At 61.8% G+C, this 13,172-nt stretch overlaps 1 protein-coding gene across 1 annotated transcript; it reads left to right on the top strand.

The window, feature by feature from the left end:
• Positions 1-2,014: 2,014 nt before the first annotated feature.
• Positions 2,015-12,910, top strand: LOC112113663 (voltage-dependent L-type calcium channel subunit beta-1-like). The gene is made up of 9 exons (XM_026646168.1): positions 2,015-2,047; positions 4,630-4,749; positions 6,726-6,848; positions 7,079-7,215; positions 8,011-8,087; positions 8,952-9,109; positions 11,214-11,294; positions 11,813-11,871; positions 12,419-12,910. The coding sequence occupies exons 1-9, from the start codon at positions 2,015-2,017 to the stop codon at positions 12,642-12,644; spliced, it is 1,014 nt and encodes a 337-aa protein (XP_026501953.1). The 3' UTR covers positions 12,645-12,910.
• The last annotated feature ends 262 nt before the right edge of the window (positions 12,911-13,172 follow it).

The following is a 13,172-nucleotide window of genomic DNA, read 5'->3' as shown; positions in this document are numbered from 1 at the left end:
GCAGCCTTCTTCCACCTCCTGCTTCCTCCTCGCTCCATTCCCAGCCCCCCCAAGAACCTCGCTTCTACTGCAGCCCATGCCCCCCCAGCCCCTGCTTCTTTCCCAGCCAGAATTCCCCATAACCCCTCTGCCCCACTCTCCCCCCAGATGCCCCTTTGCCCTCCCTTCCACATTCCTGTCCATCCATGATCTCAGTACAGAGAACCTCTCCTCCCCCCTCCCCCCGCACAGGGAGCCCTCTGGGTGGGTGTGTTTTTTCGCCCCCCCCCCCCCCAATACTTCCGGGAGCTTGGGGGCTGAGGCTCCGGGTGGGGGAGGAGCAGGACGCGCCATGGCATGGGGAGGCACTGGCGGGGATTCCTGGTCGTAGGGAGCAGGCTGGAATTGTCCCTCCTCCCAATGGGTTGCGCAATAGTTATCTTGGGCATCAGGGAGTGAGAGGCGAGGGGACGCTCTCCCTTCTGGGTCAGTGCTGACCCCAATGCTCCAGGGTGGCACTAGGGGGGCGCCATGCTCCGGGAGAGGGATGAGGGTGCTCAGTACGGGCCATCCTGCCCTTGGAATCGGTGCTGACCCCAGTATTCCAGCTCGGCACTAGGAGGCGCTCTGCTGTTCTAGGGACTGTGTCTGGAGATGTAAAACCTAGGTCCTGACCATGCACGGGGGTTCAGACTCCCCCATTGCCTGTTTGTTGCTGAGCGTTCCACTCCGAGGTGGCTGCATGGCGGGGGGCGGGAGACGGCACGGCTTACAGAGAGCTTGGGAAGCACATTGGGAATCTTGTGCTGTGTCAATGTATCAGTGACCCCTCCCGGCCCCCATGAAATTCTGGTGATCTCTGAGGTACCCAGTCATGGGGGGACAGGTTCCTCTGGTCGCAGACCAGTAACAGACTGTTTGCCGGCTACACGTTTACAAAGGAATTAGTGGGGAGAGGGGAAAATTCTTGGAGGGCTGAGAACCGGGAAAGGAAGGGTATGGGTCGGGGTTGTGGTCTAGGCCTCAGGAGATCTGCGTTCGAATTCCGGCTCCGCCGCTGAATCTCTGTGGGACCTTGGGCCTGAATTTTCAGGGCGCAGCCCCCACGATGGGGTGGGATTTTCCATAGGGCTACGCACTTGGAAATCTGGCCCTGTGGTGCCGCGCTGTGCCTCAGTTTCCCCCACTGGATCCTGACCCACCTCTTGGAGTTCATTAGCATGCGGCAGGGGCTCAAATACTCTGGGTCGAGGGGCTGGAGAAGCAAATAAGGGCTGCTGGGGAAGTCTGGATCCAGACAGTTCCCTCTCGCCCCCCATCCCCTATTCCCATTCGTTTTGGCTCCGTGTGCTCCACGACTGCGCAACCCCAAGCACAGCTCCCGTTGGCACGGCCAGGGCTAGGTGCCATCCCTGGCCCCTGATCCAGTGCCTTTGCTCCGTGGCACATCCCAGCACGGTAGCTGCTCGCTAAACCCCCGTGTGTCCAGAAATCCCTCTCAGCTGGGCGGGTTGTTCCCCTCCCCCCAGGGCAGGGCTCCCTCCCAGCACCCCCGTTTCACTTTGCAGGGCTTCAGAACAGCGTCCTCCTTCTTAAAGGGCCTGCGATCCCCCGCACACGTCCCCAGCTGGGCCACATGCCGGCTCCACTCATCTATGACACTCGCTCGGTCGCTGAGCCAATCGCGTCCCGGCCCCACGTCATCCGCTCCTGGCTCTTTCCAACTCCTGCCTGCCGGTGTCTCCGGTCCGGTCCGAGGCAGGGAAGCCGGGCAGCACTTCCTCATGAGCTTGCCTCCCCCAGCCCTGGGGCAGGGCAAATGGTACCTCTGAGAGATCAGCCCCAGGGCCTCCCACCCACCCCACCCCGGGGCGCCGATTCCCACTCCCGAAGCCCTTGATACTCAGCAAAACTGGGTCGTGGCTTCCCCGCCTTGCCTGCTAGCCTCGTCTCCCAAAGCCCTCCGCACCTCTGACTGGGGCCCCCCTCCCAGCTGGGCTGCCCCCCCTTCTGTGTGCCCCCGCTCACGGCCAGGATGTATCTGTATTGGCTGGACGACTCAGAGGAGGTGAGTACACTGCTACCTTGGCTTCGAACCCCGTCTGTGTGGGTTAGCCCTGCTCCCGGGCTGCCTGGCCAGAGTTGGGGGGCCAGAAAGGGGAAATCGGAGGGGGGAGGGTTTGCATGTCTCTGCGGGGAGGTGGTCCCCCTCCAGCCGGATCCAGCTAAATCATCTCCACTCCTGACTGATGTTAGCCCAGGCTTGCAAAGATCCATCCATCCTCGCACAGCACAGGCTGGCCCCCTCAGCAGGTCCCCCCCCCATTGACTCTCTCTGGGGGGCCTCCTTAGAGGATGCATCTATGTTTGATCGAGTGAAACCTGCTGGTGTGTTTAAACCCAGCTGGGAGCGAAGGGCACCTGGAACTGCCCTGAGAGGAGGCTGGCACGGTTTGGGGGGCGAGGGGGGGGAAAATGCTCTGTGGGGCTCTGCAGCGCCCCCTCTGGTTGGCCTGAGAATAGCCCCCTGCCCTCAGCTCCTGGCCCCTTGGGGGTCGTTCAGTTATTGGGGTTCCGGAGAAAGCAGCAAGTTTAATTTAGATCCCGAGCACTGAGTGCCTGTGATTAAAGGGGAGCCCCGTCGGTTCCTCGATCCCCGCTGAGCTGCCAGCCGGGGGTGCTGCTCCCCCATTCCTGACACAGCCGGGGAGGTAGATAAACTCGCTGGGTGGGTTGAGAGCTGACTAATTAGTGCGGATGTTTCGGGGGCTCCGGCAGAGGCAGCTGCGTGGCTGAGGGTTGCCATCTCTGCCCCCGGGTCCCGGAGACTTGGAAGCTGTCTGGGAACCCCGCAGCAGGACTGAAACGGGAGGTGCCCCAAGAGAACACAAGAGTCCCCGGGCCAGTCAGGGAAATGAGTTTGCTGGTCCTCCCCTTCCCCGGGGGTCACCTGTTTGGTGATGCAGGGTCATTAGCAGCCTCTGCTCCGCAGGGCACTGGGTCGGGATTCAGGGCCTTGGCAGAGTTGGGGGGCAGGAATTGGCATAGTGGGGCGACTGAGGGTCGGGATTGAGGGGTGTTAGGAGAACAGTGCGGGGGGCCTCTCTAAACTGCCCTTCACGGTTAACCCCCCTTCCTTGGATGCCCCGATTTCCTGAACAAACCCGGCCCCTGAGCTCAGTGCCCACATTGTATTGGTATGACTGGGCAAGGCTGGAGCAGCGCCAGACCCAGTGCCCCATGGCAGCAGCTGGGATGCCTTCTCTCTGGGCGCCTGCTCCCGCGTTCACGGCCCTGCCAGGGCTCTCCAGTGACTAGGAAGCGCCATTCGTCACAGTCAGGGCCGAGAGCTTGCCCAGTCCTGTCTCCCCTGCACTGATCCCCAGGGGGACGTGTGTCAGGGTCCACCAGAACGCAGGGGCCTGCCCCCACAAAGGACAGATGCCTCCCATCCCCATGTGGACTCTTCGCCTCCTCCCTCCCCTGAGTTCACTGCCAAGCTCGGGGCCTCAGTTTCCCCACCAGCATCGGGACCCCCGACGCTGAGGCGCCGGGTGGGAGCAGAGCACTTTGACAGCTTCGTTAGCAGGCCTCAGCCTGTGGGTAGGCGGCTCATGCTGGGGATGTGGGACAGGCCAGGGACCCTCTCCCCATTGGATCAGACACCCACTGGCCAGCACAGGGCATTAACCCTTTGGAAGCTGCAATCAGGGCTTCCTGGGAGCCTCAGAAATAGCATGGATGTGGCAGGGGATTTGCTAGGATCCCTTGGCCCCAGGCCAGCTCCCTCCTCATTCCTTGCCCCCTCCCCTCCTGCCCCATGTGGAGGGCCCCGCTCAGCAGTACTCAGCCCTTTAGATCTAGGAACAAGAGAACAGTCCCAGAGGTGGCCCCTGGGTCTCACTCACCACCCCACTCCTTGTTGGTCCTCCTGCCCCTGCTCCATTAAGGATGTGGGTTTCCAGGCCCCTTACCCCAGGGAGACTGTCTGTTTCTAGGTGCCCCCCCACTCCCAGCCTGTGGCCCTGTTTCTCTTGCCAGTGCTGGTGCTTTCATGGGGTCTGATGCCACCCCCGAGCCTGGCGCTGCCCTGTCCCATCCCCGCTATCACGTTCCATCCCAGAGCGGTGAGAACAGCTGCACCTCGTTCCCTGCCACTCAGCTTAACCCTCGCCACGCTAGGGGGAACTGAGGCACAGAGAGTCAGCGGCAGGGCCGGGAATGGAACCCAGGAGTCCTGACTCCTGCACTATAGTCACTATGTTGGACCCCACTCCCCTTCCAGAGCTGGCAGAGCCCCAGAGTCCTACAAACCCTCCTGCCCCGCAGGGGTGTAAGGTCCCTTAGGGGCTTGTCTGTAGCTCACACCATGGAGGTTTTACCCCGTGTGCCAGAGGTGGGGGTTGCTACAGCCCGGGATGGGCTGTGCTGGTCAATGGTTTGTTTCTAAAGTGGCCAGAGGCCACGGTGATGGGTGCATAATGAATGAAATCCAACCGGCTCTAGCGCGGCCGGCAGCTGGGCCCTGTCCCCGCAGTTTCACAGGGTGATCAGTGCATCCCCCTGGGTATCTCCTGCTGCTCTAAATGGGCTCACTCGGCTGTGTGGCCATGGCTCCCCCCCTTCTGATGCGGGTGCTTGCTCCCCCAGGGCTCCGCGGATTCCTACACCAGCCGCCCCTCGGACTCAGATGTGTCTCTGGAGGAGGATCGCGAGGCGCTGCGGAAGGAGGCCGAGCGCCAGGCCCTGGCACAGCTGGAGAAGGCCAAAGTAGGTGCCGGGGCGTGTGCGGGGAGGGGGGAGGTTCCTTCACTCCGGTTCTGTCTCTGAATCCCCTTGTGCAGGCTGCGGGGACCAGGGGTCCCTTTCGGTATCCAGCCCACGGGGTGGAAGTTGATCGGGCTGGGGGCCCACGCAGGGAAACACGGGCTGTCCGGGAGCTGGTGGCTGGCACTTCGCCTTCCTACCTGCTGAGCCAGCATGGGGGGGTTGGTTCAACTCCTCCTTCCCCAGCTGCGCCTCATCCCCGCCCCCATTGCCAAGCTGCCCGGTGCTAGGAGTTGAGCCCCCAGCTTTCTGGCCAGGCCCCTTTCCCGTCTGCGACGGAACAGGTTGCATTGCTGTGCCGACGCCTTGACTCGCAACCCAGTTCCAGAAAGCCCCACTCTGCAGGGGGAGCCGAGTGCCAGGGATCCCTGGCTGTTCCCTCCCTCCCCTCACCCAGGGTACTAGCTGTTCTTGCTGCAGCTGGCCATAAATCCCGCCGTCCAGGGACCACCATCAGCTAATTCATTTGGCTAATCTTGATGAAACGTCTCATTGACCCGGGCTGGGCTCGGGAGAGGAGTGGTGCCAGGAGACTGCGGGCTGGCGCTGCCCCGCCTGGCGGTATCCCAGCCCTTCCATTACCCCCCCTTCCTCCTGGGGCTGGCTGCCAGCTAGCACTGGCTGCCAAGTGGGGGAAGGGCCCCCCACCTCATCCAGGGGCTGCTGCCGTCCTGCTACAGGTTGGGGACAGGGGGACGCACCCTGTAGCCATATGCACACGGGGGGGCGGGGTACACTCTCTTCTTCTGGCCAGAGGCCCTGGGGGAGGCAGACCCTTTCCCAGCCTGCCCCCGCTATCCCGTGGGTCACCCCACTGTCTGAGCTAGCAGGAAGACACCAGGCACCAAAATCGCTTCCTGAGGCTTTCCCAGGGCTGGGCACAATCAGGGTGTGAAGTTGACCGCTCTGGGAGGGGAGTGTGGATTAGTGGTTACAGCAACTGGTGTTTGGGCATCAGGACTCCAGGGTTCTATTCCCTGCCTGACCTTGGGCACGTCTCACCTCCCCGTGCCTCAGTTTCCCCTTTGTACAATGAACATCAGGCTTCCCAGGGGCCTGCTGGGACCCTCCATCCCAGGCTGAGCCTGGGCGGCCCCTTGGTGCTCACCTCTGCCCCCATGCTCTTCCCCGGCCTGAGTGCACACCTCTCCCCTGCCCCCAGCCAGGCTCCCTGGGAAGAGGGGAGCTGTCGGCCCTGCCCCAGCCCCTGCTCTCCAAGCAGCGCTCACTGGCTGCACAGTCCTGCTGCCATTAGCTAATGAGGCCCCTGTCTCTCCCCGCCCCCCTGATGCAGTGGGTTTGCACGCCAGGCAGCCGCAGCACCCCCTCGCTCTGCTGCTGGCAGCTGAGGTGTAATGTCCATTAGGAGACGTGCCAGCCCCTCTCCCATTAGCGCAGCTCTGTGCGGGAGCAGAACCAGGGCACCATGGGACCAGGGACAAGGCCAAGGCCCTGTAAGGCTCTAGGTACCAGATCGGCATTGCCTGCAGAGCAAAGGCCTCTGTTTATCGCCCAGCCAGGCAGGGTTTCCCCATCTCCCCTGGCGCTGGCAGGCCCCTCTATAGGTGGGTCAGCTCGGTCGCCCAGGTCCTCTTTTGGGGCAGCTGTTGTGACCAAGAACCACTCAGCTCTTGGGGTGGGGGTCCACTCCGTTCCTTTGGGGAGGGACCCCTTCTCCTTGGTTCCTATGGTGGAGAGGGGAGGAGAGAGAGTTGGCTGGGGCTGTTCCATGTTCCTGGATCAGGGGTGAGAATTTGGCCCCGGATTGCTAACTCCCTTCCTGGCTGGTCTCTGCAGCTGCTAGGTAACGGCGTTCTCTGAAATGCCAGAGTAACGCAACCTTCTGTCTGGGGGATCCGGGCCCTTCCAGCGTCTCTCTCCTCCCTCCCTCTCCCCCCGCTAACCCATCTGCTAAACAGACCAAGCTGGTGGCATTTGCCGTGAGGACAAACGTGGGCTACAACCCGTCCCCCAATGATGACGTGCCGGTCCAGGGCATGGCCATCTCCTTCGAACCCAAGGACTTCCTGCATATCAAAGAGGTAGGGGTTGGTGCGGGCCCAGGCCAGGCTGGGGCTCTGGGGACCGCAACGGCAGGGGAACCGGCTCGGCACTGTGTTGATGGGCGTGGGTTTGGCATGGAGAGGACACGGGCCCAGCATGGCATTGATGGGACAGGCTCGGTGCAGAGGGGGATGGGCTCGGCGCGGGTCCGGGGGGGAAGGGTGGGCTCGGCACCGTGTCTCAGGCCCCTCTTCTCTCCGTGCTGCAGAAATACAACAACGACTGGTGGATCGGGCGCCTGGTGAAGGAGGGCTGCGAGGTGGGGTTCATCCCCAGCCCCGTCAAGCTGGAGAACATGAGGATGCTGCAGGAGCAGAAGATGAGGCAAAACCGCCTGAGCTCAAGGTGGAGCAGCCGGGCGGAGTGGAGAGAGGGGGAATCGCGGCTGTTGGCAGCATCCACATGCAGCCTGGAGCCCTGGGCACCAGAGGGGAAGGCCCCCCTGGGGATTGAGAGCAGTGGGTTATGGGTAACTGAGGCAGACCCAGCTGTAGCCATCTGAGCAAATCCACTCCAGTGAGAGACTGGGAGTGGGAGGAGGATCAACATGCCCTTCCAGTGGGCTCATTATTGGGCACCTTGGGTCATCATTCCCTTTGCTCAGTGGTAAACTCCTGCACAAGGAGCCAGGCAGGGGAGAACCAGCTCCAGGATCAGCAGTGACACCAGCTGAGGATACAAAGGGCCTTCCATCCCCATGCTTCAGGGCAGAACCTGAGTGCTGGCTGGGAAGGGGTCAGGAAGAACGTGCAGGAACAGGTGGACTCATTGGTCTGAACTGGCGCAGTAGGGAGAATAGCTGTCTAGATGGGCCCTTGATCTGATCTGGTACATCACTGGGTGAGTGGGAGAGTGCTGGACTCTGGCCCCAGTGGTCTGATCCCAGCTGGGGGAGGGGAATAGGAGGTATCAGGCTAGATGGGCACATGGCATTGTCCTGGTGCTGCGGTTCCAGATGTAAGTCTCTCTCAGAATCTGGGCATGGAGGGCAATTCCCCCTTGCATGGAATTTGCCGTGGTAGGGCCCTCTGTTGCTTCCCAGAATGCCCCCCCCCCCCCCCCCCCCACACAGCTCCCCCCCCTGCAGGAAATTCCCTATCTCCGGGCACTTACTGCTCCTTGCCTTTCTGCCCCATGCAGCAAATCGGGGGACAACTCCAGCTCCAGCCTGGGAGATGTGGTGACGGGGACCCGCAGACCCACCCCGCCTGCCAGTGGTAAGACCACCCCCTCCCTTTGCTGTTTGACAGCGGACAGCCCCCAGCTGGCAAAGTTCACTGCACCGCTAAGAGAGACTGATGGAGAGGGGCTGATTCTGGCTGTGGCCTTGGCGATAACAAAGGGCTGAAATGCCAGGTCTCTTCCCCCTTTAGCCCGAGACCAGCTAGTGCCCCAGTGGCAGAGAGACAAGGATGCCGGCCTGGAAGTGCCCAGCTCTCTTCTCAGCAATCCTACTGCAGCTCCTGGAATCTCCATGCCCCCTACAAACGCAGGCCAGGGCTGAGACACAGGCACATACACAGCACCCAAGGACTGGCGGGGAGCACATGGCTGTGCCCAGGGGGTCCCACACATGGGCAGCCGGGTTGACGAGCTCTCGCACTGGGCTGAGCATGTGGGGCCCGCCATACATGCTGGCACGCACATGGAGAGTCATGCACATGTGTGGATGAGCAACTGGGCACAGGCAGAAGGACGTATACACAGGAAGGCTCCAGGTCTGCCCACCGGGGCACAGACATCCCCTGGACATGCCCACTTATGCCCACCTCCATGGCATGCAGAGGAAACCTGCTACCAGCCGCCCTGTCGCCCTCGCAGGTGGGGTACCTGATGGTTCTGCCCCCACTCTGACCCCCTCTCTATGTTGTCTGCAGGGAAGCGTCAGGTTTCCCCCCCCCTCCTTTCAGTTTTCCCTTTTGTTCGCTGAATCATTTTTTCCTCCTCCCTTTAGTACATTTTTTCATTCTTTTGTTCTTTTCAGCTGTTTCTTTTTTTCTGTTTTACTTTTTCTCCCTTCCCTCCCTCCCTCCCTTCTTTCTTTCTTTTTGTTTTCTCCCTCCCCCCATTCTGCCCCCCAGGTACTCTGGACATGACTCATTTAGCTTATGACCTAGACGCCCTTGACTTAGAGCTGGAGGAGGCTGAGGGCCTGGAGAACCCCCGATCCCCTAAGGCTAGCGTCAGCAGTGTCACCACGTCCCCCTCCAACGTCAAGCACATCCCCTTCTTTAAGAAGGTAAAGGAGCCCAGAGCGGGGCTCTGCACCCGCCTGCCGCACCCTCGCTCACGCCTGCTGCTAATACCCGTGATTCACCCTGTGTGTGGGGCTCGCTGACCTGGTTGGGGAGCTTTGGGTTTCGGGGGGGGAGGGGGGGCAGAAAGGGCCATGGTTTGGACGTGGTCCCATTGTCGTTCACCTACTGTGGGGCACACTATGGGGAAAGAGCAGCATCTCACAGGCACCAGGGGACCTATAGCTGGGGCTGGATGTCCCCTTTGCAGGCTATTTTGGGTGTGTTCCCCATCACACCAGGAAACCCCGTCTCCAGCATGGCCTGGAAGGAGGCAGCCATTGGGGGTGTCCCCCATCTGGCCCCCCCATACACATGTGCACATGAGGCATGGGAATGGTATGTTCCAGTGATCACACATATGGCCTATGAGTTAAGAGCAATTCTGTTGACACCCTCCCCACATGAAGCATGGGAACGGAGCAGTCCAGCGCTGCCTTGCCCCTGTGAAACGCGGGAATGGAACATTCCAGTGGTTCCGATGCCCCCAGCATAAAGCATGGGAGTGGAATGTTCCAGCACTGCTCCTCCCCCATGAAACATGGAGTGGAACATTCTGGCAGCTCCTCACACCATGTGAAGTCTAAAGCATTCCCCCCCCCCACCCCTCCATGTAAAGCATGGAATGGAATGTTCCAGTGGTGGCCTCCCCCATGAAATTTGGGAGTGGAATGTTCTAGCGGTTCTCCAAGCATGGGAATGGATTGTTCCAGTGTTTCCCTCCCCCCTCCCATGAAACTCTGGAGTGGAACGTTCTAGTGGTTCTCCAAGCATGGGAATGGAATGTTCCAGTGCCTCTGCTGCCCCCCCCCGAAAGTTGGGAGTGGAATGTTCTAGCGGTTCTCCAAGCATGGGAATGGAGTGTGCCAATGCTGCGCCCCCATGTAAAGCATGGGAGTGGTACGTTCCAGTGCACACTCCCCCTCCCTGCCCCCCCCCAGGAAACATGGGAGTGGCATCGACTGTCCCATCCCATCCTACCCCCATTAGATGGTGGGGGGGGGACTCCCGTTGGGCCCCTGTGGCCTGGAGGTTGCTGGGATGCTGCTTGTTGAGCAGCCCGGGGGGCACACTAGAGTACACGGGCAGGGGCTGCAGCAGGGTGTTCCAGGACATTCCTTACCCAGGGGTCCCCAGTGATCCACAGAACTGGGGAGCAGTTTGGGGGGGGATTCAGTTCAGGGCAAGGGGGGGCAGCCTGGGGGCAAGGGCCTGTGAGCCAAGGGGGCAGGGGAGGAGGGCATTGGTGCTGCCAAGGGGGGAGGGTGTTCGCAGTGCCAGGGTGTAACCCCAACAAGGGTGTGTGGATTGAAGAGGGCGGGTGTGAAGTGGAGAGCAGGGGGGAGCTGTGTAGCACCTGCGGGACACATGTGGGAGCCAAGCCATCCCCCCCCCCCGTGGTCACCCCCCCCCCCTTTAAACCCCCCCCCCCCCCATTCCTTCTTGCAGTCTGAGCCAGGTTCCAGAGCCCCCTCCCCTGCCTGTCCCCATTTCCCACACCGCCGGCTACAGAAACCTCCCCGCTGCCGCTGCGTGTCTGCTGGCGTGACCTGTCAATAACACGCATGCCTTGTTTATCTTCTCTCGCCTGCCCCCTCCCCGCCCCATTAATGGTGATCACTGGACATAGCCAAGCAGAAGCAGAAATCGGTGAGTAAAAGGGCTTTACTTGACCTGCCTGTAAAGGGTGGGGGCGGGCCCGGGACCCCATAATGATCCTTCCCCACCTGGCTTCTCCTCCACCAGCGGTGTACCAGAGCCAACAGCATGGGTGTTCCCATGCCACCAGCTCCCCTCTCCCGGCACCCAATGCCACCACCTGCGCTGGGCCATGATGGCAGAAAGGCAGAACCTCCCAGCATGGCCATCCGGCCCCTAGCCAAGGGGGCATCAGCATGAGCTGGGTAGCCTGAGCGCAAGAAGATGCCAGCTTTCCCCCTACCCTGCAGGGCACTTGGGTTTTGTAGTGCCCCCATGGGGGTTGGATCCCCTGGGCCGATGACTCCCCCCGGGCACACGTCACACCTTGTCTTTTGCCCTCTCCGGCAGGCGGAGCATGTGCCGCCGTATGACGTGGTGCCCTCCATGCGGCCGATCATTCTTGTGGGGCCGTCCTTGAAGGGGTACGAGGTGAGCCTGGGGCGGGTGCAGGGGGGGGGGGGGGCAGGCTGGGAAGGTGGAATGTTCAGCAACTTCCTGGGGAGCAGGTGACCCTTGATCTCATTCACCCTGTTTCACCCATCCCCATCTGTCTGTCCATCCATCCACTCGGCCATTCCCTCTTCCCCCTCCCCTCCCGTCTCACCGACTCCCCCCCACCCTCCCTGTCTTGCCCCACTCCACCTCTGCATCTGCCCATGCCCTCCTCTCTCCATCTCCGGGACCCATCTGCTCTGTCTCCCTCTCCACACTGATCGTATCAGAGAGGGCTTTCTCCAGTGACAGTGATCAGGCGTGAGGGTCTGTGCCAGGGGGAGCCAGTGGCATCTGACCTCTGAAATCACTGCCCACCTCTCCGATGTCCATTGCTCTCTCTTTTTCTAACCCCCCTCCACCCCCATGCCCACCCACCTTGATGCGGTGAATCCCGACTCCCCCTCCCTCCCGCCCCCCAGGTGCCTGACTCCATCGTCCCCCTCTCTCCCCAGGTGACGGACATGATGCAGAAAGCCCTCTTCGATTTCCTGAAGCATCGTTTCGACGGCAGGTGCGGGGGCTCCTTGGACAGATGCTGCCAACTCCCCCACCCCGCCGCCCCGCCCCCCCGTCGCGGCCCTTTTTGGGCACTAGGGAAATGGCGTTTTACTCAAAATCCCAGTTTCCGGGCGTCGCCCCATGCAAGCGCCTGGTCACCACGGCGACAGGCTCCATAGGGTCCGACAGAGAGAGATCCCAGCGTGTCGGCCGCACGCAGGACACTCTGTCTGAGCTAGACTATCCCCTATCCCATCCCCAGCCATCTTCATCGGAGGCTCTCCAAGCACTCTGTCTGCACGAGAACCCAGGAGTCCGGCCCTCTCGCCTTGTGCCCCCTTGCCGGGCAGGCAGCAGTGAGCAGCCCAGATGGCGTTGTTCCCCCTGTGGGGATTCTGACCCCAAGGTGCCGGGGTTCACACCCTGACTTCTGCCCCCAGGGCTCCTTTGGGGTCCTGTTGTCTGGCCCTGGTGGGGCGGGCACCCTGCTGGGGGTCACGGCGAATGCCAGAGGCCCCCCTCCCCCCTTCATGCTCTCTTCCTCGCTCTGTCCCTCTCAGAATCTCCATCACGCGGGTGACGGCCGATATCTCCCTGGCCAAGCGCTCCGTGCTGAACAATCCCAGCAAGCACACCATCATCGAGCGCTCCAGCACCCGCTCCAGCCTGGGTGAGGCCATGGTGGGGGGTAAGGGAGGGGGGAGCTGTGGATTTAACCCTCTCCCACACCCCAGCCCCGCTTGGTTACCCCGGGCCTGTTTTGTTTTTTGGCTGACTCTCACTTAGACCGACTGCCTGGTTTGGAGGTTGAACCCTTTCAAGCCTGCCTGGCTTGGAACTGTATCCACTGGGAGCTGCCCCGGCTTCCTGCGTCCTCCCCTCCCTCATCCCCGGGTGGCCCTGGAATGCCCACCGTGCCCCAGGGCATCTCTTCCCCTGGCCCTGTCCGGAAGGGCTCTCCTGGCCCATGCTCCCTGCCTCGCCTGCTCCTGGGCAGGGCCAATTGGCTTTGCTCTCGCCTGCTTGTGCTAGATGGAAAGAGAGGCCCGGTGGTGCCGCTCATGCCCCGAGGCATGCTGGGATGCTTGGCCACACCAAGCAGGGCCCCCCCAGTGCATGCTGGGTTGTGACGCGCCTCGATGACTCCCATTCAGCAGGGCCGGGGCGTGTTTCGGGTCTCCTGGGCACTGGTGCTGTCGCGTAGCGGGGTGACTAACAGGGCTTGCGTGAGCTGCGGCTGCTGACCCCACTGGGCTGGGCTGGGGCGGGGCCTGACGCATTGACTCCTGGGATGATCAGTTCAATTCACTCCTT

The sequence above is a fragment of the Terrapene carolina genome, unplaced genomic scaffold (genome assembly GCF_002925995.2).
Source record: "Terrapene carolina triunguis isolate 2854851 unplaced genomic scaffold, T_m_triunguis-2.0 Scaffold34240, whole genome shotgun sequence".
Classification (NCBI taxonomy): domain Eukaryota; kingdom Metazoa; phylum Chordata; order Testudines; family Emydidae; genus Terrapene; species Terrapene triunguis.
Note: the sequence above shows the minus strand (reverse complement) of the source record. Positions and strands in the feature narration are given on the sequence as shown.